The following is a 25,740-nucleotide window of genomic DNA, read 5'->3' as shown; positions in this document are numbered from 1 at the left end:
TTTGGGCAAATCTGTGTGAGCCGCATGGATTTCATAAAATCACCTAAAACCTTTCTATTGCGCTTGATAAGATCCTTGGACAGGGAAAGGAAGGCAGACAGGCTTAGAGGCAGAGACTATTCCTACCTGGCTTACAGTTGTATTCCCAGCACCTAAGCCAGTGACTGGCACGTAGTAGGCACTCAGTCTTTCTTTAGTTAAATACAATGAATAATTTAATGGGGGGATATGGTAAAAGAAGAGGAGAGTTAGAAAACTCATGGGTGTCTTCAACAGACAGGAGCCCCATGACTGGGGGGTGTCTTAGCAAAAGGCTTCCTGGTGTCGTAACAGAAGTAGTTACAGAACCCCCAAGACTGGAACCTGTTACACCAAAGGGTTGGTGCACATTCACGATGCCCTCTGTCGAAGGGCCCCACCTTCCATGCCTGCGCGTCTCCTTTTGTTCTGTCAGGTTTAGCACTGAGGCAATTGATGGCCGCCGCCTCCTTTGCCTCATCTGCCCCAAGTCCCTGCTTGCCATCAGCCCAATGCAGCAGGCTCTGGTGCCAACAACAACCTTCCCAGGAAAGAGATTTGAGGGACTGGAATTGTGAGAGAAATGTAAGCTCTGAGCTTGAGGGTGGTCCATGAGTCCCTCCCCTTCTCACCTTTGAAGCAGAGAAGGGGCTGGTTCCAGGGCTCTGTGGGAAAGCTGCTTTGAAGAATGGTGCACTTGGGCCACGGGGCATCATTCTGCTTTAGTTGAGGGGGTCCCTGTTGTGTTCCAAAGAGAATGCGGTGGGGTTAACATAAAAGAGGGGTTTAGCAATGAGGAACCCAATGGTCTATGGCCTGCTTTCTTAATTGTTAGTGAATTAAGCCAGGAAGGCATTGAGGGTGGCTGGGGAGATCCTTTGTAAGAGGTTAAGGTCTTCATAGAGTGATGATAGGATTAGCAATAATTTGGTGGAAACAAGCAAGCAGAATACCAGGAGAGCTACAAGCGATCGGTTCTGCACTGTGTCCCTGTGTTCTCTGGTTCACCAGGGACCTTAGGCCTATTGTCCTAAATGATCACAGGGCTGGCATCACGCTTGCTGTGATGGGCTGGCAGGCCAATGTGCTTGGCCCTCCTGCCAAAAGTATCTACGCACATTCTGCCATGGATGGTACATTTGCATGCTCCCCTCTCCTTAAAATCTGAGCTGGGAGATGGGGAAGAATGAAAGGAGAAAATCAAATTAAATGTTTGACCAGCAGAATGAATTCTGTCTCCAGTCAGGCTGGCTTGCATTTGTCTTGCTTTTTATTTTCTGAACTTTCTCTCACCATAAATCCTTTTTTCTTTCCTTTTATCCATTAAAATGTTTTTACTCTTTGTGCCAGCACTTTGTCCTTTGGCTCTTTCTGTGTCTGTCCCAGCTCCATAATCCTCCCCATGTTCTTTTGGTCACTTTCTTGTCTCCTGATCTGAACCCCAGCCTTTCACTTTGAAATGTTTTTTTCTTTCTCAGACTTCAGGATTTCTTTCTTGCCTTAGAGTGGGATGTTCACTTAACCCTTGTTGGGGTCTGTTTTTCTCTCTAACTTTGGGCCATGTCCACATTTCTGTGTTTCTTTTTTCTTTTCTTTTTTTTTTTTCTTCTGTCTTTTTCTTTTTCTTTTTTTTTCTTTTTCTTCTGTCGCCCAGGCTAGAGTGCAGTGGCGCAATCTCGGCTCACTGCAAGCTCTGCCTTCCGGGTTCATGCCATTCTCCTGCCTCAGCCTCTCGAGTAGCTGGGACTACAGGCGCCCGCCACCACGCCCAGCTAATTTTTTTGTATTTTTTGTAGAGATGGGGTTTCACCGTGTTAGCCAGGATGGTCTCCATCTCCTGACCTTGTGATCTGCCCGCCTCGGCCTCCCAAAGTGCTGAGATTACAGGCGTGAGCCACCGCGTCCAGCCTTCTGTGTTTCAAATAATGACGCTTGTGTATACATGATCACTGGGGCTCAGTTCTCTTTTTGGTTGTCTGTTTAGAGGAATGCCTTGGTTAGGAAAAAGAAAAATTGGCTCCTGGACTTTGCCATCCTATGCCTGTTTCTTTGCTTTGAGGCTTGGGAATAAAAATTATTTAGCTCATCTACTCTGCTGGAAGAGTAGAGAAGAGGGTGACATACCTCACAGGAAATGGGGTAAGCCCATTTTGGAGGGAGGCTGCCGGATTTTTTAGGAGATAGGGAGTGAGGACCTGCTCCGTGCCTGGCCTCCCACTAACATTTCTCGCATCTCACTTTACCTCCAGCAAGAGGAGAGCTGACAGCCTGCAACAATGCCCTCCTTTCTTCTCCCAGGGCCAGTGTTTTGATAGTGTCAGGTTACACCCCAGCCTCCCCTTGGCCCATTTATAAACTTGACACAGGCAACATGATGTAATGTTATTTTTCAGGATCTCAATGAGGAAATTTTTTGCCCCAGGTCAGAAGAATGCTAGTTGATTTTTGCTGAAATGAACCATGGCACAGTATAGTATATGGGTTCCTAGTTCAAGAAGGTGAAGGCGGGGCTAGGGTGGTGTATTGCACTGAAGTTGGTAGGGTGTAATAAAGCTTTTTCTGCTTGGACCCTCCACCTCTGGGTGCATCAGCCAACCTATCATTGTTGAGAAACACCCATGTAGAAGGAGGCTTGGGAGCTGCCCCTTTTAATGCAATTTTGCCTTGTTCTGGTGCCATAGTCTTGATTTCAAATGCGTTGCCATTGAGCAGCTGCAACGGTTGAGACTAATCTAGAAAGTGACCACAGAAAGGAAAGGGGGATGGGGAGACTTCTGTGTGACCAAGTTTGTCTTCTAGGCTAGCGTTCAGCCACCTCTTGTAGCTCTGGTTTCTCTGGCTCTGCTCGAGCAGTGCTGCTGGACTTGGTGGCAGGAATAGAAAGGGAAACTGGCTATGGCTTCCTTTTACTTCCTCCCTCTTCCTCCTTCCCTCAACCCATGATATCTGTACCTAAAAAATGTCAGAAAAGTCCCATTTTTGTATTTACATTTGTTTGTTGTGAATAAAAAGACAAAAGATTCTAGACTGGAAAGGTGCCTGGCACTCAGCTGGAGCATTGCCCTAGGCGGAGGAAGAGATGCAGAATATGATGGGGCTCCCACCTCTGTGTCCGTCTTCCTGGTCCCTCTCCCCTTCTGGAGGTGACTGAGCTGCTGGTGTCATGAGATGTGGTAAAGCATCCTGGTTAAGAGCACTGGAGATAGTATCCAGCTTGGCTTTCCATCCTGTTATGAATTGGCAGATTAACCTTGGACAAGTGATTTGAACTCTGCCTCAGTTCTTAATCTGTTGAGTATGAAGAAAAATAGACCTACCTCCCAGGGTTATTGGGCAGTTCAAATGAGTTAATGTACACGAAGTATTTACATCAGTGTGTGGCACCCAGGGATCACTGTATGAGAATTTCCTTAACAACAACAACAACAAAAAACCCTTCTAGAAATATTTTTACAAATTATGAATTTATTTTCCTAATTTTGAAAATACAACTAGTAGAATACCATGAATACTGTTCTGCACCTTGCTTTTATTTATTTATGTATTTAGCTTGTTTCTTAGCAGTGTCAAGCCTTATGTTCCAATTTGTGAGCTATAGTGTTTTGTTACCATCCCTGTAAGACAAGGCATCTAAAGTAATCACCTAGATATGCATACAGAAAACCTTTCTGGACTGTCAGGGAAAGCATTTTATCCCAACTGCCCTGAACTTGTCACTCTTCTCTGAGCAGGTCACGCCCCTTGCTGACTCAGCCTTTGTACTGTGTCCTCTGCCTTGAATTCATTCTCTCTTCTCCACACTACCTGGCAAACTGTTTTTCCTCCTTCAGGAATCAACTGAAGTATCAGGATTGCTGTAAAGCTATTCCTAACTTTCTCCAGGCTCTCCTGTGAGCCCCCCTAGCATTGTGTGTCTGTCTGAGCCAGCCTTGGCACACAGTGTTGCGGTTATGATCTGTGTATATGTGCACGTGGGGGCCCAGAGCTCTCCCATGCTGAACACCAGCAATTAGTACAGTGTCTGTTACATAGTCATGCTCCATGTTTTTAACAAATAAACAATAAGTACTTTTTGGTGACAACATTAGTTTCCTTGTCTTCCTTCTCTCTGTTAAGAGTGTCTTGAGGTAGAAACAAAGAAATCTGACTCCACCCTAGTACCTGACCAAACTTAGTCCCACTCCAAAGCATGCTCTAAGCTGGACTTTACCTGGGGGCTGCAGGTAGATTGCCCCTTCAGCTACCTCTTTCTTCTCCTGGAACCTACCGTGGAGATCCCAGTATGCACCGAGAACCTTAGAAGACTTTCTGGCATGTACTTATTGCGTTGCTAGTAAAGCAGCACTTGAGCAGATCAACTCCATCAACTCCCAGGATAACCTTTCTCTGGTATTTCTGTGGGGTATCTGTTGTTGGGGAGGCAGAAGCACAAAGCAGAAGAAACCAAGCACGGTTCCTTGCCCAGAATCACTCGGGAGGCAAAGTACAATTCCGTTCTTCCTTAAGTTGGGACCTTCTGTGATTGGGTCCTCCTTGTGTGTGGAAGTACATGAAAGAAGGATAGACAAAATTAGAGGGTGAGCATATTTTCGAGACCATTTTGTTCAGCCTCTCTGATTTTACAAATGAGGAGAGTGACGCAAAGTGTGGTTAAGTGACTGGACCAAGGACACAGACCTACTTTATGACAGAGGCTTGGGAGCCAGATTTTAGGATGCCGGTAGTTCTTCCAGTATCTAGCTGTGCTGCCGTCTGAATTTCTGGTTCACACCATCAGGTCAGCCCATAGACACCTCCTTTTTCTTAGGTCGGACCTATCTTATTTCCTCTTTCGTTCTTTGCAGCTCCCACCCCCACTCCCACCTCCCCTGTTCTCTATGTTGACATGTGACTTGTGGCACTTGCAACATCCCTACCTAAAATTAATGTTTGCCACCTGGCTGCTGACTGGTGCGCTATGCTACTTCACTCTGCCTGTTTCAACCCTCTGAAATACAGAAGCAGATCATAAAAAAATGGACTCCTACACATTTTGCAGATCTAAATTGGGCCTTAATATAATGTACATGGTTATGATAAACAGGTTTTCTAGGGCATGACCGGCAGCTTAGGCTGGCTTCCCTGGTCATGTCAGTTGAATTCTTTTTTTCTTTTTTTGAGTTGGGAGTCTCAGTCTGCCGCCCAGGCTGTAGTGCAGTGGCATGATCTCGGCTCACCACAGCCTCCACCTCCTGGGTTCAAGCGATTCTCTTGCCTCAGCCTCCTGAGTAGCTGGGACTACAGGAGCCTGTCACCACGCCTGGCTAATTTTTTGTGTTTTTAATAGAGACAGGGTTTTACCATGTTGACCAGGCTGGTCTTGAACCCCTGACCTCAGGTGATCTGCCCACTTCGGCCTCCCAAAGTGCTGAGATTACAGGCGTGATTCACTGTGCCTGGCCTCAGTTGAACTTTTTAAGATTATTCAACTCTTTCCTTAATTCTTAGGTAGTCAGGATTCTTCAAAACTTTATGTTTCTCTGGGAGTCAAAGAAAGTTTATGGACACAATTTCTGCATATAGTAGCTTATTTCTGAAAATAAGAAAAATGAGTAAGTTGGACCTCATTTCTTTTTCTAACAATCTGTGGGTTACCCTGGTCTTGTTGACCAGTTTATTTCCATTTCTACTTGTTGAAATAACCTTTCAAATAACCACAAGGAATTTTTAAATAACTAAGTCACTATCTTTTTCTCTAGGTTCAATCTTCTGGCACTGATAGATATAAAAGAAAGTAATAATAACATTCTTTTTTTTAGAATAATTTTTTTTTTCTTTTCAGGCAAGTAACTATTTGTTCAGGTGTAATATTCCTGATTTTATACTGTGGTGATTCCCTATAGATGACAACTGCTCAAACTCTAGCCTTCTAAATGTTAGGTACCAAATTGACCTTTTTGTAATCAATTTGTTTTTATCTAGCTTTATTAACAACCAACCGCCGCACCGTTGATTGGATCGACGAGGTGGTGATGTGAAACAGTCGCTAAACGTGGCCAAAGTAACCAGACTGACTTTTGTGTGGTTTTTGTTTTCTGGACAAGGATTCTGTTAGTTAGAATAGCATTTAATTGTGCCCACCACAACTAAATAAAACCCACGAGACAGTTACAAATGACCTGTCACAAGAGGGGAGGAGTGAAGCAGAAGGAGCTGGAGGGAGAGCCCACAGGCCTGTGAATGACCACAACCCCTCTTGACTTTGGGATTTGGCCTCCCTGGGTTGGATATGCCTGGAAGGGTCACAGAGGTTAAGAGCCAGGAGTCTGGGGAGGCCAGGGTATTGTGTTTGGTTACAGAGGTGTCTTCCAGGTGATCACCATGGAAATCCCTTTCACTGGGGTCTCCAGAGATGAAAAATTCAGGATATGTCTATGTGAAATATGGTCTTGTAAACCATGGGATAGGGATGGGAAAAGTTGGCTTAGTCTCTCTCTCTCTCTCTCCACCTCTGGAGTGGCAGCTGCGTGACTCCCTGTAAACTTTCAAATGGTTGTTCTTCATGCCTGGGGATGATTCCGTGTGTCAACAAGTCTGGGCAGTCTTTGATGTAGCCACCAGCATCTAGGCCAGGAGGCACACTGCTGCTGCCCGGTGCCCTCATGATCATTCTCTGTGCCTTCTGCTGCCCTCTCAGCCCCTGGGTCTCCCTCCCCAGGTCCTCCTTACTCCTCCTGTGATGAGGGGTGGGAAGCTCCATTTACTGATCTATATATTATTGTGTTGGTGGGAAACACTGGCTAGGCCAAATAATAATGTCTTGCAGTTACTTAGCATTATCTTGGGTGTATCTCCCTTGAGAAATATATTCCTGGAAATATACCAGTAAAATGAGTTTCGGTTAGCTGAATCATATTTTATAGCCATTGAAGTTATTAATGTAGAAATTTTTCTCAAGGACAAAAACCTGACTGAGGCCATCTCAACCTCACTGAAATTTTCAGTGAAGGTTAAGAGGCATATTCTCTGATAAATACAAGGTAAGAACACTTCATGTGACAGAAAAAAAAAAAAATCCAAAATTGCATGTTCCCAATGCTAACTTCAGAGGGAGCTGCATTTTCTGAGATTATTCAGTCCTTTTACATGCAGTGATAATTACTAATATTTATTGATACTCATCATGTGCTAGGCATAGTGCTAAACCCATTGACATAGATCATTTCTCATAATCCTCATAATAATCCTTTGAGAAATGGAATATGTTTATTCTGATTTACAGATTTTGAGACTGAGGTTGAAATAAGTTAAGTAATTTGCTCAAGGCCATACAGCTGTCAAATGGTAGAACTGGGACTTGAACCCACCTGGAGTCCAGAGCCAGAGGTCATATTTTATTACCTCTTGACTATCTTTTTCCTGTTATAAAATAGTATAACTTCATCTTAAATATTATTTTAAAAACTCCTCAAATTTATATGCTAAAGCTTATTGGCCATGTGCTGGTGCCTTTAAATTTTTATCCCCCCTAGAGATTATAACTAAGACTAATGTCTGTGTCTACTCAACCCAGTTGGTTAGAGCTGATGGGACCAAGGTGACAAGGTTCAGCCCCTATATGAGTCTGTTAGCTGGGCTGAGTTTCATGGCCACAGAATTAACCTTTCACCTTGGCCAGCTGCCTCACAAATGCATGTTGTTGATCAGAGAGAATAAGGAGGAGATTGTGGATAAAATGGCACGGACCGCTAGACCAGCCACCCGAGACTATGGATGATGGTTCAGTAACGTTTTCTTTCCGATATGGGATCAGACGTTATTGCCATGTATAGTAGTTTAAAACAGCATTTCTTAGTGTGCTCCTTGGAGCTGGTTATTTGTTTTAGTGTTTGTAGGTGAGGATGCATTGTATTGCCAAGTAAGTTTGGGAGTTAAAAGAGCTTTCTGAACTACAGGGCTTCCCCAAGCTTTAATATGTTAATGTGTGTTGTAAATCTCTCAGAGGGGTGTGTGTGGTGGAGTGGTTAGCATTTTCAGAATTTATTTGACCTGAGGACCTTTTCCCTGGACCAGGATTCTTAAAAACACACTTTAGAAAATTGTGTCTTAAAAATGTACTTGCTTTGTTCTGTTATTTTAAATCCCTATAGTAGTCTTTCCACATTGGGGAGCAGTTACAGTTAAAAAAGACCAGTTTCCATATTCCACTAACTTCTACATGTGTGGATCTCCTTTCAGCAGGCTCTATCTTTACCTCCAAAGTGCTTCCACATCTCTTGTCCCATTTTCTTTTTTTTGCACTATATTTTAAACCAGGATTCTGTTGCTGGCCATAACACATACCCCAAATCAGTAACATCTCAGGGATTAGAACCCAGATCGCTGGCCCATTTCTCTTTCCAGCAGCCTATGCTGCCTCCCAGTGGACAGAGCATTTGCAAAGAGCAGAGATCATAATGCTTAATTCTTTTCTAGAAAGTGTTTGCCTGGTGTCTGTGAGCATTTTTCTGGCCTGCCATTGCTCTTGAATTATAAGGTGACATTGTCGTAACTCAGTAAGCAAGACTGAACAACTCTCCTCCTCCCCGCCTCCCCACCCCCAAAATTAAGTGCATTATTAGCAAACACTTAAAAGTTCGGAGAGGAGATTCTAAGTTGACTTACCCCAGGGAGAATTGTCACAGGGGGGCACTCAAGATGATCAGCACTAGCCCAGCCTTCTCCCAGGCTGGAGTAAGGGTTTCCTGGGGAGTGCTGAAGTGCACTTGAACCTTGTCAATGACTGTCTCCTACTCTGTTGCTCACTTGCTCTTTTCTCAGTTTAATTTTGTACAGCTCCAGTGGCCATTTCAGTGATCTGATAATTTGGAAAATAAATGAAAGAGTGGAAGATAAATTTTTATTTTCCTTTTCTCAAAAAAATTACACCCAAGTGAATAATCTTTATGCTCTATTTCTCAGTAATATTTAGATGCTACTCCTGAAGAATAGCAGAGCTGCCAAAATCAGTAGGGTTTTTTACCAAGCTCTGCTTCAGTAATCCTATCACTTGCCTGAAGAATTCATTATAACGAAATAAACACATTAGGAACTCCTTGGTCTTTTACATCTCTAATATTTATGAAGTACTGAGGCTCTGAGCCAGCCAGTAAGGAAGCTGGCAATTCTCAGCAATCAGTTTAATAGGCATTGGTTGATTTGGATTGCAAAATATAGGTGCCCTGATTAGCCCTCTATATGGACTTGCGTTGTTCTTCAGCCATTCAAAAGCTACCTAATTATGAATATTGAAGTATAATGTTCTGGCTTTTAACATAAGGCACTTACCTTTTAATTGGCCATCAGCTTTGTTTTTAGCGCTTATGTACCTCCACTGGGATTCAAATGAAATGGGGAGATAATCAACCAGTAAGGAGAGAAAAGGGTAAAATGATCAGGGATAATTAAGTGGCAGCAGGGAAATTTAGGGTTAGACAACAGGGAGAGAAACAAAAGAAGGAAACTCACAGGAAACCAGCTCTCTGCCACACTGCCAGGCATACCCCTTTTGAAACCACCTTTGATTCCCTCTTTAACTTACAGGTGAGATACATATAGACTTTGTGTCTGACATCTATCAGCTTGAGCACAAACTTGATTCCTCCCTGCGCCTAAACTCAGAGCCAAGCAGAGGGTGGGGCATTGGATCCTCACTGCACAAACTTGGCAGAGGAAAAAAGACCATTAAGTGAAGGCTAATTGGAATCTGCCCCAAACTGCACTTTGTTGGAGCTATGTACAATATCTTTCAAGCAGCTGACTTACTTACTGGGTTATTCAGTGAAGGGGCAGTGAGTGGGGGGATCGGTGGGGAGTGCTCAAGGAGAGGAAAATGGCCTATACAAGGCAGTGGGTGCTTTCTTAACACTTTTGAAAAATTAACTCCTACACCATCTTGGTCCTTGGTACAAAGCCTAAGTACTCCCCTTGACCACAGGGAGCAGTTCACCTCCCTTGGGTCATGTGTCCCTTTATTTTCTGATGAAATTTATTGTCTAGTTCCAGAAAATTAGCCTAGATACACACATTTTTTTTTTTTCCCATGGAATTTCAGGAAGCTAAGGAAACCCTGAAAGACCATCCATGGATCTTCTAGTTTTTTCAGGTTAAAAAAAATCCTGTTTTTAGATCCAGAAGTAGGGCTGGAAGCAATTTTTATACATAATTGTGGAGAGTGAAGTAGAGAAAGCCTAGGAAAAATAATGAGTTTGCCTTTTAAATATTTCTTTGGAGGCCAGGCGCCGTGGCCCATGCCTGTAATCCCAGCACTTTGGGAGGCCGAGGTGGGAGGATCACTTTAGCCAAGGAGTTTGAGACCAGCCTAAGCATTTGAGACCAGCCTGGGCAACATAGTGAGACCCTGTTTCTACAAAAAATTAAAGAATTAGCCAGGCGTGGTGGCATACATCTGTAGTCCTAGCTACTCAGGAGGCTGAGGTGGGAGGATCACTTGAGCCCAGGGAGGTCAAGGCTGCAGTGAGCCATGATTGGACCTGGGTAGCAGAGTGAGATCCTATCAAAAAACCAGCAAAACCGGCAAATTTTCATAGAAAAACGTGAACTTCTTTTAAAAAATTTGTATTAAGGTACTTTAAAAACACCATTTGTATTTAAAGATCCAAAATAGCACATCTGTTTTACTTATTCAAGTAGATTTCATAAGGCATTATTTTGAGGCTATATTTTGTTAGTGTAATTCTAGCTAATTCTAATTTTTATATGCATTGAAACATGATAAAATTATATATCTTTAAAAATAGCCCTTTTGCAGTTTAGGCTTAAGGAAGTTCATATGCGTGCACGTGCATTTGTGAGTATGTGGGTGTGTGTGTGCAATTTTTATTCTTTTTTGTTCCACCTCACCACCCTCTGACATGAAGTAGGGACTTGTCTATAACCATATTCTCATGGCCTAAAATCAGGTCTGGTGCTGAGTAGGTTGCTGAATACATGATTAATTTTGTAACTGTTGACTTCAGGTTTTGAGAGGAAAGTCAAAGAAATGTTTTCCCCTATTTTCTTTTCTTTCGTTTTTTTTTTTTTTTTTGTGATGGATTCTGTCGCCCAGGCTGGAGTGCAGTGGTGCGATCTCGCCTCACTGCAACCTCTGCCTCCCAGGCTTAAGCGATTTTCCTGCTTCAGCCTCCCGAGTAGCTGGGATTACAGGCACCTGCTGCCATGCCAGGCTAATTTTTATATTTTGATTAGAGACAGGGTTTCACTATGTTGGCCAGGCTGGTCTCGAACTCCTGACCTCAGGTGATCCACCCACCTCAGCCTCCCAAAGTGCTGGGGTTACAGGCGTGAGCCACTGCGCCCGGCATTTAAAAAAAAAATTAATTAATTTTTTGAGACGGAGTCTTGTTCTGTTGCCAAGCTGGAGTGCAGTGGCGCGGTCTTGGCTCACTGCAACCTCCACCTCCCGGATTCAAGCGATTCTCCTGCCTCAGCCTCTGGAGTAGCTGGGACTACAGGCGCATGCCACCATGCCCAGCTAATTTTTGTATTTTTAGTAGAGACGGGGTTTCACCACGTTGGCCTGGATAGTCGCGATCTCTTGACCTTGTGATCCGCCTGCCTCGGCCTCCCAAAGTGCTGGAATTACAGGCGTGAGCCACTGCGCCCTTCCTCCCCTATTTTCTTAACAGTCTTCCTTCTCTTTCTCTCTGTCTGTATTTATATTTTGCCTTTCTTTTCTTTTATCCCCAATGGGGGTGAGAATTAGATTCCCAGAACCTATTATGAACATTTTCCTTGGCTGATAGCACTATGAGAAAGCATTGCAAAGGACTGCCTGGGGGTGCTATTTAGTACAGGGGGATGGGATACGGACTGTTTTACTGCAGGCTCTCCTTCAGGGGCTGATTTAGGTTGGTGGCTATGCAGTCTTAGGCTGGCCTAGTTGCCCATTTCATAAGCCACACAAGGCTACTGGACTGAAATAATCATGAAACAAGAGGCCATCCCTCTTGTTGCACAGTCTGTCTTTTTGGCCATAATTAAGAATCATTCACGTCCAGGGTGCACATTTAGCCAATGGAGTTTCTTAACTCCTTTGAGAAAAGGATCAATGGACATACCTGAACAGAAAGATTTCTGTGGTTCCATAATGTAAGAGTTCCGAGTATGCAGAGTATGATTCCTGAGTCTGCCCATCGAATGGGCATTTAGGTAGATTTTTTTTTTTCCTGCAATTTGACTTCCATCTTCCTTAAGAATGAGAAGTTAGGACCAGAGGAAAAGCTCCCGTCTTTCACACTAAATACATTCTATAAAACCAAGCAACTTTGATTCTTCCTCCCTGTAAATGAACCCTGGTTGCATAGCCTTTGATGTGTCAAGTCAGGTGTCAGATGAGCTAGAGGGTATAGGAAATACTTCCATTTAGGCACCATCTAAGTTTACCCAGCCTCTCTTCTGCATTGACATCAGCTGTAATCCTTGTAAATGCTGAGTATACTCTTCTTTCCGTGTGGGCTCAGGAGGCAAGGCTAGGCTGGAAGTGATCACTAGGTAGGAGAAGGCATCTTGTTGGAAGGAGCTGGTGTAAAACAGTGGGTTGCCAGGCCTCTGTTCCCAGTGTTGTCTCTTGTGAAGCTGTTCCAAGGAAGCTGCATTTCTCTCTGGGCCGCACTGTTGTGAGTGCCTAGGATGCTTCCAGTGGATCTGTGTGAAATATCAAGTCCATAAAGGTTAGCCTAGAATCTCTGTGCTGAAAAACTAGCAGGATTTTTGGACTCCAAAGTTCTTGATTGATCTTTTTCTATCGTAATGACTAGATGAGTGAGGTTCTCCTGATTGTTTCTGAGGCTGCTTGCTCCCTATGCCCTCAGCCTGTGACCAAGGTATAGCTCACTTGGGCTGAGTGCTTCCTTGTTCAGGATGAATTAAGCACTTGACGTGCACATGCTGTTAACTCATCTCCCCCAACTCCTTTGAATTCTCTACCCATCATATACTTGGCTACTTTCCTGAGCCAAGCACTTCATTATCTTCTTGTCCTGTGAGTCCTAATAGACATATTTAGAAACATTTCTATGAAATATGGGATCCAGGCTTAACCGGCTGTTTGAAATCACAACCCACAACCACTTTGCTGGTGTGTGCTCACACACACACACACACACACACACACTGACACATGTTTCCTATACATACACACAGTTTCCATCTTTTTTTTTTTTTTTGAGACAGAGTCTCGCTCTTTTGCCCAGGCTGGAGTGCACTTGGCTCACTGCAACCTCTGCCTCCCGGGTTCAAACAATTCTCCTGCCTCAGCCTCCCAAGTAGCTGGGACTACAGGCACATGCCACTACACCCGGCTAATTTTTGTATTTTTAGTAGAGACAGAGTTTTGCCATGTTGGCCAGGTTGATCTTGAACTCCTGACCTCGTGATCCACCTGCCTCGGCCTCCCAAAGTGCTAGGATTACAGGCATGAGCCACCACGCCTGGCCAGTTGCCATCTTTTTTATGTGCTTTCCTTCCTTCTCTCTTCTCTAGACGTAGCATGTCTATAATCTCTGGAGGTAAGCCCTGCCTCGTTACACACAAGAGGATCATGACTAATGCAGTGTAGATAGATAAATAGAGATATCTACCAGCATGTTAATAAAGGGCCTGATAAGGAATCGAAGAATGTCACCCCCAGGTAATTGCCCGCAGTCTTCTGTAGCCACTGCTGGAGAGGGGGTGGTGTGGGAATGGGGGAGATGGGCACACCCGTGTGCACCATGTGTTAGGTGACAGGAAAGAAGGAGATTTCTGAATTTTATTTTTTTCTTGTCTAGGAAATTTTTAAAGCTTCTTCTGCTTAGAGCCTTGCCAGGGTCTAATTCCCACACAGGTGGGAGTGGGTGCATTAGGTTTTACCTTTTTACACCCAAGCAGCTATCTCACTGCCAAAGTCATGCTTACTGATGTTCTCCTTTGACTGTGTTTCTCTGCCTTTTCCTCGTGCCTTGCATCTCCTCTCTGTGCTTGCCTTTGTCTCTCTGTGTCTCCGTCTATGCCTTTGTGGCTTAGCATCTTGGTGCTTGGATATTCCCCACTTCTCTGTGCTTCTTGGTTCCTGCAGAGCCTGCCTTGTGCCTTTCATTACCACGTTAACAAACTCGAGTCGTGCCTAACGACGTCGTCTCATACGTTATGCTAATGATCAAGAGACATGTTAATGATATTTTAGAAGCCTAATTAGTGGAATATATAACTATATGCAATTTGGTAATGGACTGTGACAACAAGTTGTTAAAAGGGGGCTTGACAAATCCAGTTGCATGTGGCCTCAGACAAACAGGAGCTGAGAATGGATGAGTGGAAATCAGACAGGGAGATAGAAGGAGGAGGTGTGTGTATTGGGAGTGTGAATGCCTGTGTGTACACTTATGTGAGGGTCAATCTTTCTTATAGGTAGCATTGCTGTCTTATCATCATTCCACTGTCCTAAAACCACAAGGCTAACTATCTGAAGAATTATTTACTGATGTTTCTTAAGCAATTGCTACTGTTGCCATTGATCATACTGGTGTATCTTTGTTAGAAATGTTATTTTGATTATGTTATTCTTCACAACATCCTTACTTGCAATTTGTAATGGGAGATGTACACATAGCAGATAGGCTCTTGTGCCAAAAAGAAGTTTTATTGTGTTATAAACCAACAATCAAGACCATGTAAGCTCAGAAATAATCTGTATTGTGTCTATCAACATTTTGATAGTATCGGTAGGAGTGAAACAAGGAGTGGTATGTTTAAAATCATTCAGCTGTTTGAATGTCATTTTCTCTCAATGAAAGAATTGGTTAGAGGCATACATTCCTTCAGCTGGTATCTTTCTTCCTCTAGCATGGTGATTCTCAATTTGTGGGCCACGGACCCTGAGGGAGCCTTGAAGTTGGTAAAAAGGTTTAGTAACTTCATGCACATACCAAGCATTGTCTGTAAACAGAATAATGTCATGGACACACATGCAGATAAATATACCTACTAAAATTCTTTGAATGTATGAAATGCTGTTGTGGTCAATGAAATGCACATTAAACAAGCATTTTTTCAGTTCCTATAGGTTTTTTTATTCATGTGTATCATTCCTCCATCTGTAGAAGCTAAAAATACAATAACTCTCTTATAGTGGTACTTGCAATGTTTTGACATTGAAAAAGAGACTATACATTCACAGAGGTTGAGAGCTTCTGTCTAGCCTGTTGTTCAAAACTGCTTATAAAACTTAGCAACTAATTTTCACTTTTGACAACTATTTTAATTCTAGAAAACAGGTTTATATTTTCTTAAAGTGTTATCTATCCTTCCAATGACTTATTATAAATTTTAGAACATATTTCTATAGGGTAGAAAAATCACCTTTAGTCAGAATTGAACAGTTTTCATGAAGAACATGTTACACCATGTAGAAACATGGGTACTGCAGGGCATAGGTGGCACTAGCTTATGGGAGCCTGAATTCCAGAAACTTGATTGTATTTTTTGTTTAGGATTAAAATTCCAAAAAGAGGGAGGCTTGCAGTATCACACTTCACCACCAGGTAAAGCTTTTAGAAACATATTCAGTGTGAAAATGCCCCAAGTTTGCAGCTTCGTGATGGATAAAGACAGTTACAGAGACAAAGAAAGTTAGTGTTTTATGAATTAGTCCTCTACTCTTGAAATAGTATAGCTTACTGGCAATGAGGTACATTTGTATTTTTTTCTCGGCTGTTCTTCCTGAGGCAATATACCATGTTACCATTGAGGAAGTTCTCTCTTTCCCCGTACATTTTTATTGTACGCAGAAAGACAGAAGAAGGAAGCCCTGAAGGAAGATTGTGTATGAACCCAGGATTCTGTTATTACCTCTGATGTTTGTTTCTAGTTAAAAATGAGAAGTAATTTTTGGGAGGGAGACAGAAAGGGGAAAAGTTTATAAGTGAGCCAGTGGAAAAAGCACATTCATTATCAGTGTCTTTCTCACTTAGTCGTTTGAAGTTGGAAAATTAGCAGCTTCTTTGAAGCTCATAAGATCTTTCATCTTTGTGTATGTGAGTGTGTGTGTGTTAATACTAAGTGGAGATTCTTTCTCTTGCCACTTATTTGGTTTTTCTGCTAATAATGAAATTATAATGAGATCCCTGATGGGATTTAAAAAAAAAAGAAAAAAGAAAAAAACACCTTACATGAATTATCCCATTCCCCCACCCTCCTTCTGCCTTTCTGTAAAATCTGTTCTGCATAATAGGTCTTTGTTTCTGGATTTGTGACAGAACTGAAGGAGGCCAGGAGTCGGAAATGCCCCTCATTGTTCTTTTTGGTGACTAGGATACAAAGTTCTGTTCGGCACAGAGTACTCTCCTCTGCTTCTACCTCTGGGAACCCCGTTACCCCCCAGCCCACACACCACCACCGCAGTTTTGGGTGGGGAGAAGGCAAAGGTGAGTGTTTGATATCTTTGCAGGCTGAATGGCCACTCGATTTGAGATGCATATACCATGCCTTCCCCCTTTTATCTTTAAGGATTCATGACATGGGCTGCCGTTGAGGGAACCACACATCTGTCTTGATGGCAGAAATATGGTATTTGGAAATCTTGGGAAAACCTCTCTCAGGATAACATTTTCAGTAGTAGGTTTTCCTCCCTGTTACCTTTGGTTCCTATTCCATCGCCCTTTATCAGTACAGGCTTTTGAAAATGCCATGGATTAAAGAGGTCCCACTGCCCAGGGCTGAGTGTTTCTTTGCCCGGCCTGGTCTCTACTAGTGGGAGGGTAAGTGGAGCCTTTGGAAGAAGGAATCAGTGTATGGACTGTTCAAGACAGACACATACTTAATCTAATTTAGGCATTTCTAGCTGTAGGAAAGGCAATGACGTGATCTAGTCCAATGAAGAGTTTACACTTTGGAAACTCAGTTTCAGAAAATTCTTCCATAATCCAACCTAAATCTTTTCTGCTTTACTATTTTGTCTTAAGCCAGAGATAGGCAACTGCTGTTTTCCCATCTTAAAACTCTAGAAAACTGGAGTGTAGAGAATGGGCAAGATGAGAATGCCTCATCTATGTATGTGGCTTAGTCAAAAGCTATTTCCTGAATCTCTCATGTTTAGATTTTCTCATCAACGTTAATGACCACTTTCAGGGCCTCACTCCCCGCTCCCCATCATGTCTGCAGGTTCCCCCCTCTTTCTTCCTTCTCACCATTTAACAGGTATAATAAAGCTGGGGAATCTTTACAGTTGGTGATTTTATATCATAGATCAAAGATCAAAGCAGAGGAATACACAGCAACCGTAAAATTAACTGCTTTTTCAATTTTACAATGCTTTCAGTGATAGAGAATCTTATAAATTTAATATTAATTAAACACTTAGCTTTTAACCTCCTCCTGCATCTACTTTTGGCTGGTGGCTGGAAAAAATTAATTGGGCATCTTAAATCTTGTATTACTAATGCCTTGACAGGAGGGGTTTCAGAAGCACTTAGAACTTCAGCAAAATGTACTTGGAGCATTTGTCCTTCCACTCACCTAATTGAAAATGCCCGCTTTTTTCCTTAAGGAAAAATGAACCATTTGCAAATTTTTTTTTAAAGGAAGCATAAGTTACAGTCCCCTTTCATAGCCAAAGCTTTAACTCAGTCCCTTGGCACATTTAACACTTCACAAAATGGAAGCCGTTGAACTTCCATTATTATAAATGCTCTATTGATTTTTGAGTGTGTTGGTACAGATGTGTGGCCGGCAATTGCTTGGCCTAATCATTGTGTCACCTGAAGCCCATGCATGTCCAATCCAGCAAGAGGTGCCTCCTGTTTTGGTGAGCTCACTTTGGCATGGTAGAGTCAGAGGTGGTGGCATTTGAGAATGGACCCGCAGCATCGTGAACAGGAAAGTTAGAATATCAGTGAAAGGAAATAATATTTCTCTTGAAGGAAGCCTCAAGAGATGGGAAGCCAATGTGATGGAGGAGATGTTTTGGGGAAGCTAGACTAGGCTGTTCACATTTTCTTAGCTCTGGAAGGAATGGACGATGGCCTTTTGTTGGGTGACAAGCATTTCTCTCTTTAAAAGCCAGGCAGGCATTCATGGCTGTGCTTCAGAAGTGGCTCAGTAGAAATAATAATACCAACACATTGCATCTCTTTTGTATTTTTTTTCTCCAGTGGGCTTGGAGAACTTTATCCGGATAATCTCATTTTTCTCACACATCACTGTGTTAGAGAACAGCAAGATCAGGCCCCTGAGTTTACCCAAGTTGGTTCTCTGCTATGACCGTATATTTGAAACTAGCAACTGGAAATTATAGTGAATAGAGCAAGAACCCCAAGAATGGATCTTTCTGTACCTGTTTTAGATTTAGGTAACTGAGAAAAGTACATTAATTGCTTTTTGGGGACATCTGTTCCTAGCACAGTGCTCAGTGAAATCCCTTGGGTTTATGAGTACCTGACTTGGAGAAGAATTATAAGAAACAAAATTTGGGGGAGAATTTAAAATGTCATTATTTACTTTACAAAAATGTTTTAAAAATTTTACTCTGAAAGGCTTTACTGCAGGTTTGCTTTAAATTGCTAAGTTTTCTAGTCCTGTAGTCATCTAATGAGACTATAAATCGGTTTACAACTGATACTTTAGAAGGATATTTTTTGAGTAAGGTAAGGGATATAGAACATGCAACATGACAGTCCCCTATCTCCTGCTCTGGGTTGCAATGATCTCTTTCTCCGAGTCCAAATAGTCACCTTGACAATCCTTGATGGCAGTAGGGAGCATTTAATCCAACTGTGAAATAATAAATTAGCTGTGGAGTCACCACCAGAACAGGGAATCCTGGCTTTGTGCACCTGGCTAGTTTGCACTCCCTGTGAAACCATCATGGTTCCTTCTCATTGCAGCTGAGCTTTCTGAACCTTTTAAGAACTGAATTGATGGGATGTGGAATTTGATAGCCGATAAATTAAGGGTATTGGTAAATGTAGCGACTCTATTAGAAGATAGCATTTCCAAGATCAGTGGCAACATTTGCTTGCGTTGTTCGTGAGTGTATCTGTGGAGGTCCTTTATATATGTATCTCTCTCTTTCTCTATCTATCTAGATATATATGATATGTGGGGTGCTATAAAATTTTTAGTGCCTTAGTTTGGGTTGACCGCCTTATTACTCACGAGTGAGCTATACAGGTCTTCCTTAACAAGTGGCAATAAAGGCTTTATAGCACCCCTTACACCGTCACATATTTTTGTTTAGGCCACATATTGTCTTTTTCTTTTTAAGTCTCCCTTTGCTCATGTCCCTCTCAAGTACCTTTGTTGCCATGGCAACAGTTCCATCGTTTCTTAGGGTAGAGCGGGATGACATCTCACGCAAGATTCTTTAAGTCAATGCTTGTTTGGACTGACCTCAAACACTCAGCTGCGGCCAGTGCTGTGGCCCTTACCCTGGTCATCTGTGGCACTGTTTTCTCTTTTTTGCTCGAGGCTCTGTTTATTAGACTGCCTTGTCTGTCTCTACATTAATATTGGCCGTGTCTCCATGGACCTGTTCCAAGGAATGGGAAGAAGCTGATTCTCATGATCTAAAATTGAAAAAAAAAAGTTGGTGTTAAGCATTTTGAGTTAAATATGGAGCTTTGTGAGTGGTTGGATGCATAGTAAATACTGTGGCAAGATGGAAGAGTGAGGGCAGCTCCTCCTCTGCATGTCAGTGTTCTCTTTGGAATTCCCTCACGGGCTCGGTTTTGACAGGTTACCATGTGCATTTTTCAGTCCTCTCTGTGTGTCTTTAAGACCCAGCAGACCTACCTTCTCCCTGACTCATGGAATATTAGTCCTAAAAGGGAGTCACAGAACTGAGTCCAGTGCACTGATTACATTCTTAGGGAAGCTGAGACCCAAAGGGGCATGTGTCTTGCTAAGATCACTCATCCTTTATTGGTGCAAATGGGATGAAAACCCACATCTCCCAGTCTTCAGTTGGGCTTCACCTTTGCTACACTTTGTTAGTTTTTTAAAACAGAAATTATTTGAAAGGTTTTACTGTCAAGCTAATTTCCTCTCAAGCCACTGCAACATTTCTGTAAAAAGTGGCTGTAGCTATAGTGGAGACCTCATCTGGCAAATGTGGACAGGTGGTGAGGCTGTACCTCCAAATTTCTTAATTCTTTTTCCAACAAGAAGGTTGGCTTGCCAATTCTTTGATAAAAGGTAGGAGTTTCTGTAATCTGTTCTCTTAACCACATTTGGGATGCTTGTATATATGACTACATATATTTATATATTTTTTATGGGCAATATTTTGACTGTTTCTCTTTTGAAAGACAGTGTGAATGAGTATGCCAAAAATCACAGATGATATGAGAAATGCTATCAATAAAAGCATTTTTTCAGAAAGGTGAATAAAATAACCCCAAAATAATGTAAAATTTTTCCTAATGTTATTTTGCAAAGTCATTAGAAAACCTAATACTTGTGACCAGTGGGGTGATGCTCATGGGACAGTACATGGCTGACGTTGTGGTTTTCACTGGGCAAAATGATTCAGATCTATGAGTCTTTTGGCGTGGGCATAGACAGAAAGATTGCATAATTTGTTCTTGGATGACATGGAAGAGAACCCTGAATGTATTTTTCTTTTCTATGCCTCCAAAGTCTGAGTGGGATGTTTTACATGGATGGGTAATATGGGATTTTAGGAGACAGATAATGCTCTGTTTTAGATCTTCACTTGGTCTTTCCAACTTGTAGGGGTGGTGTGGTGATCACATATTTGACTAGTGGTTATGCTGTTTTCATATTTAAGCTGCCTGTAGCAATTCGTGATTTGCTATCAGTACATCTATCAATCTGTAATATTACACTCAATATCATTCTTCTTTTACCCAAATACTTGGTAAAAGAGAAAGCTAACATGCACTAGGTTCCTACCAAGCAGATAAGATGAGATAATCTATGTAAAGTACATAGTATAACCCTGAAAGGGATTATTAGTCCCACTTGACAGATGTGGAAAATGAGCCCTAGAGAGATTAAATAAAATAGAACCTTCTATGACTAAGTGACTAAATTCAGGTCTCTGATTTCAGAGCCCATACTCTTTCCTCTGAGTTGCATTGCCCCTACCAGGTACTTGGCAATTACTGTCTTGTGCAATCTTTGGATCTTTGCCTTGATAATGTGCTTAATCATTCCGTTCACAGTTCATAGTAAAGTAAGAATGACGAGCATTTAGCATCATCACACACAAGCCTAAGAGTCAGCAAGACTCACCTTGCTGTAAAGCTAGCTTCATCAGCTCCAGCAGCTTTCCAGGTAGCAAGATGTCACTGGCAGAGTGGATAATGAACTAGTACATGGGCTACATCAGGAAGCCCTGGGGACCTTGCAGAAGTTGAGAGTGTGGAGTGGGAGAATGGGAGAAGGAGTAATATGTTAACCTTACTGATACACAAAATTGCTCCTTCTTTTTCTTGCAGGTTAGTGCGCATAATTGTTATCTCACTATTACTGTGTTGTTTTTGTTTTTGTTTGGCTTTGCAGTTTAAGATAGCTTTTAAAAGCCACCATCTGGTTGAGGTGCTAGATGAAAGTTCTGGTTAAAACAAAACAAATAGTTTCATAACCTAGTGAGAGAGTTTTTTTTTTCTTTTTTTTTTGTTTTTTTTTTTTTCCCTACAGTATTCAAAGTGCTTTCTGAACAAACTTAAATTTGTTTGGATGTAAGCAACACAGAGAAGTCAGAACACAAGGCTCTCAGATTCAAGTAATAAAAGCATGGGAGCTGGAGGAGAGGGACAAAAAATTAAGTAAAAGAGGAAAATAAAAACTCTCACTCTGCATTGACCCTTTTACTGAGGTGTAAGGTACAAAGCATAAATAATCCACATGGAGAGTGACAAGTCCACTTACTTAATTCATTATTTATTTTAGTTATTGGAGAAGCTCATTTCTGCTTAGTCTCCGGGCATATTTACAAGTGTGATAGAAAAAAGACAGTCCCTGCCATTACTGTTTACAATCTACAATAGATAATATATAAATAAGACATATTATTTTGGTAGACAGATGCATCCAGATACACTTTAAACAAACAAGAGTACAGCAATTAATGTGCATATGAAATCCGTAAGATAAATCAGCTATTGTAGCACGTGAAGGAAACTAATACAAATTAAGGAATTGGAACAGATTTGGGCCATATTCGGCTATTTTCATATTAAGAAACATTATTTTAGAAGATCCGTTTGGCTGCAGCGGAGTCAGGAACTGGGCAAGCAGTGTTGTGACTTGCTTGTTCCACAAGCAGAGCCTGGGCAGCACTCAATAACACCCCTCACCTTCATGGGCCATCAGCCGTAGAGAGGCAAATTAGAGCACTGGCATAAGCCACAAATCACAGGCTGTTGTTAGATTTAGTCTGACCCTTAGCATCATTTTATCTGAGTCCTCTTGAATTTAATGTGATTCCCTTCACACCACCCCCTCTCTGGACAAATACTAATATTGTTATTGTTATCACCATGATTACTCGTGGCTGACCTAATACCCTTCTGCCCTGAAACCACAGGACCTTGCCGCAGCCTAGGCATTAATAGCCCTCACAGCACCTCATTGACATGGCTGCACTGGAGTTGAAGTTACAAAGCAGGAAGTATCATTTAGTGCCCCTGCTACCCTCGCCCCTTTCATCTTTATTATGCAGTTTCTTCTTATGGTGCTGCCCATTTTCCCAAGGAATTAAAGTCGCAGATATTTTTATTTCAGAGGAGGGTGAGGGGGAAGTTGGGCTCTGAGTGTAGAGAAGCAAGAGCTGGCACACCTGTCCCTAGCTTCACAGCACAGCCTTTCTCCTGCTGGACACAGGAGTAGGATGAAAAGCCAACATCAATGACCTTGAGTGTATAGTTTCATAATCCATGAATAATTTCAGGAATTACAGATGTACTCTTAGTGTAGAACATGCAGAATGCCCACCGTGGATTCAACACTGTGCAAACTATGTGTTTGGGGTTTTTTCTCAATTGGTGGCTTTACATCAACCTCCCCAGCACACTTACATCTAGGCTTTTATAATGATTAATACACTAGGAAGAATCAGTGGTACGGACACATTGGACATGTGGTATTTATGGTCTAGAGGATATTATTACCAGGAACTCATTGTTGCTCTCCACAAGTTTGATGGTGGTTGAGCAGTAAACATGGAGGCACAAAAGGATATAATTAAGGCGACTCTGGAAGTCATCTAAAAAGTGGGAAACGGATTTTATGGTGCCTAGATCCTAGGGTTCATGTCAAGTTAAGACCTGGAAGAGACTTTGGAAATCCCCAATCTTGTTTTATAGATAAGAAAACCTAGAGTGGATATCAGTTTGCTTAAGGTCATACAATTAGTCAATGGCATAGCTAAGACTCAAAACTAGTTTACCTATTAAGTCCACCATAACATCCTCAATGTAGAATGTCCTCAAATGGATGATGTTGCTGACTTCTTTTCTTCACAACCATCTCTCCTCTCTCTCTCTCTCTTTTTTTTTTTTGAGATGGACTTTTGCTCTGTTGCCCAAGCTGGAGTGCAGTGGCGCAATCTCGGCTCACTTCAGTCTCTGCCTCCTGGGTTCAAGCAATTCTCCTGCCTCAGCCTCCCGAGTAGCTGGGATTACAGGTGTGCGTTACCACGCCCGGCTAATTTTCTTATTTTTAGTACAGATGGGGTTTCGCCATGTTGGCCAGGCTGGTCTCGATCTCCTGACCTCAGGTGATCCACCCACCTTGGCCTTCCAAAGTGCTGGGATTACAGGCGTGAGCCACAGCACGCAGCCCCTCTCTCTCTTTAGACTATTAATAGTTGGGTCATTTTCTATTACTAGTATTTTCACTGCCAGGTCCATTTTGTTATTGTTTGGGGTCTCAGTATGGACTGTTTCTTGGATCTGGTGGAATTTGAATGGTGTACATCATCGTGAATACTGAATGACCTGAGCCTTTCCCTGCAGATTTCATGTATTATACAAGGAAAAGTATAATGTAGTAGTTAAGAGCATGGACTCTAGACTGTGACTGCCAGGGTTTGAATTCCAGCTCCTTCAATTACATGCTAGTTTTGGACACATTATTTAACCTTTCTTTGCTTCAGTTTCCTAATCTATGTAATCGGAAGGATAATAGTAGTATCTACTTCATAGGTATCTGCCTCGGAGTTAATACATAGAAAGCAATTAAAACAGTGCCTGGTGCACGTTAAGCCGCACAGTATATTTGTTATTATTGTTATTATTATTTTCTTCACTCTCCAGCAGTGGCCTTGAGCTACCTAAAAGGTTATGTAATTTAATCTTCCATTCAATTGAGGAAGGAGCTCTGTTGTAACAGTCCTGGGTGGCATTATCCAGCTCTGCTGTGGCACAGCTGTGGATGAGCAGTTTCTTCCTTGTGAGCCAGCTCCCCACCACCTGTAATGCTCAGTTTTTAGTGCCAGCTTTGTCTTCTGGACCTGCACAGTGTAAGGCTTTTCCTTCTTCTTGTTTGGAGGTAGCTCCGGCATTGCTCACTGAGTGTTCCCTGTCCTGAAGCCTATAATCGTGGGGTTTCTGCGAGATTTGGCCAGAGGCTTCTTGAGGGATGTGGCCAGGTGAGTTTCGAAGGTCGAGATTAGTGCCGTTGACCTTCTGCAGTGCCCTGCCTGGCCCCACACCAGCTGACACTTATCTAGGACTAAAAGGATGGTTATAATAAAACACTGATACAGGTAAGAGCTATGGAAAACAAAACTTATCATTTCCCTGGTCCTTATCTCCTAAAGCATTTATTATTTCATGAACGCTTTGAAAAGAGAGTGCTTTTTGAGCTTGTGGTACTGTTGAAACTGAGTGGACCTGACTTCTAGGGCAGTGCTTAAAATCAGTTTCTTCTTTAGTCCCTCCCACAATGCTCGTTGGGTTTTGTTTCTGGAATATGAATTGCCAAAATTAGTTGAACTATCTGATGGAGGATTGTAAGCTCAAAAAGGAAGTGTCGGCTTCCCATTAATATACCAACACCATCTGATAGACACAAACTTTCTTTTTACCCAGCATAATTGGGCAAGGTCAGGACTCCCTCAGACATGGTTTGGGGTCTTTGTTGTAGGGAAATAAGTTCTTTGGGAGAAATGATTACTCTCAGTTATTTCCTAGCCTATCAGGACCTGGAAAGACCCCAAATTTTGAGGCCTCTTGGAGAGTGCCAGGTTTCACCAACCATGTGCACATGGTTCTATGTAGACCTGCCCATTGATCTTGGAGCCTATTCTTAGCGTCATAGGTGATAAGGGGCCATGTTGCCTGCCTGTAGAGATGGCGATTGTGGGCAGGAGTTAACTCTAAGGCTGAGAATATTCTGCGCCTTCTTTCCTTATTCTTATAAGAGGCAAGCGATACAGCTTAGAGAAAGTAGAAGTGTGTGTGGGGGAAGGGGTTTATTGTGAGGGTGGGGGTGGGGAGAAAAGGAGGAACAACTGTAAAAAATGTTAATTTATTAATCACTGAATATATAGCAGTTCATCTGAAATGCTGTTGCTATGCCAACACCCTGGGAGTTTATTTTCTTAATCCAAGAGAGGAGCTCTCAGTCCCCTGCTCCCCTGCTGTGTCATTTGAATTTGCTGCTGCCACCGCTGCCACCATGGTATCTGTTTTAAAAAGTGGGGGGCGAGGGGGGAGGGAGGGGAACCAGGCTAAACCA

At 42.4% G+C, this 25,740-nt stretch overlaps 1 protein-coding gene across 5 annotated transcripts in view; it reads left to right on the top strand.

Annotated features, from left to right (window-relative positions):
- PBX1 (PBX homeobox 1) overlaps window positions 1–25,740 on the top strand; it is a 291,950-nt gene that overhangs the window by 50,769 nt on the left and 215,441 nt on the right. For 2 of the 5 annotated variants that reach the window (XM_063649429.1, XM_063649432.1), the window contains one exon: window positions 16,293–16,460. The exons of the other annotated variants lie outside the window; for them this stretch is intronic. In XM_063649429.1, the coding sequence (XP_063505499.1) occupies window positions 16,293–16,460 (168 nt within the window). The remainder of the gene's footprint in view (window positions 1–16,292; window positions 16,461–25,740) is intronic. 5 annotated transcript variants of the gene reach the window in all.

The sequence above is a fragment of the Pongo pygmaeus genome, chromosome 1, assembly GCF_028885625.2.
Source record: "Pongo pygmaeus isolate AG05252 chromosome 1, NHGRI_mPonPyg2-v2.0_pri, whole genome shotgun sequence".
Lineage (NCBI taxonomy): Eukaryota > Metazoa > Chordata > Mammalia > Primates > Hominidae > Pongo > Pongo pygmaeus.
The sequence above is the reverse complement of the archived record's forward strand: the minus strand, read 5'-3'. Positions and strand labels throughout refer to the sequence as shown.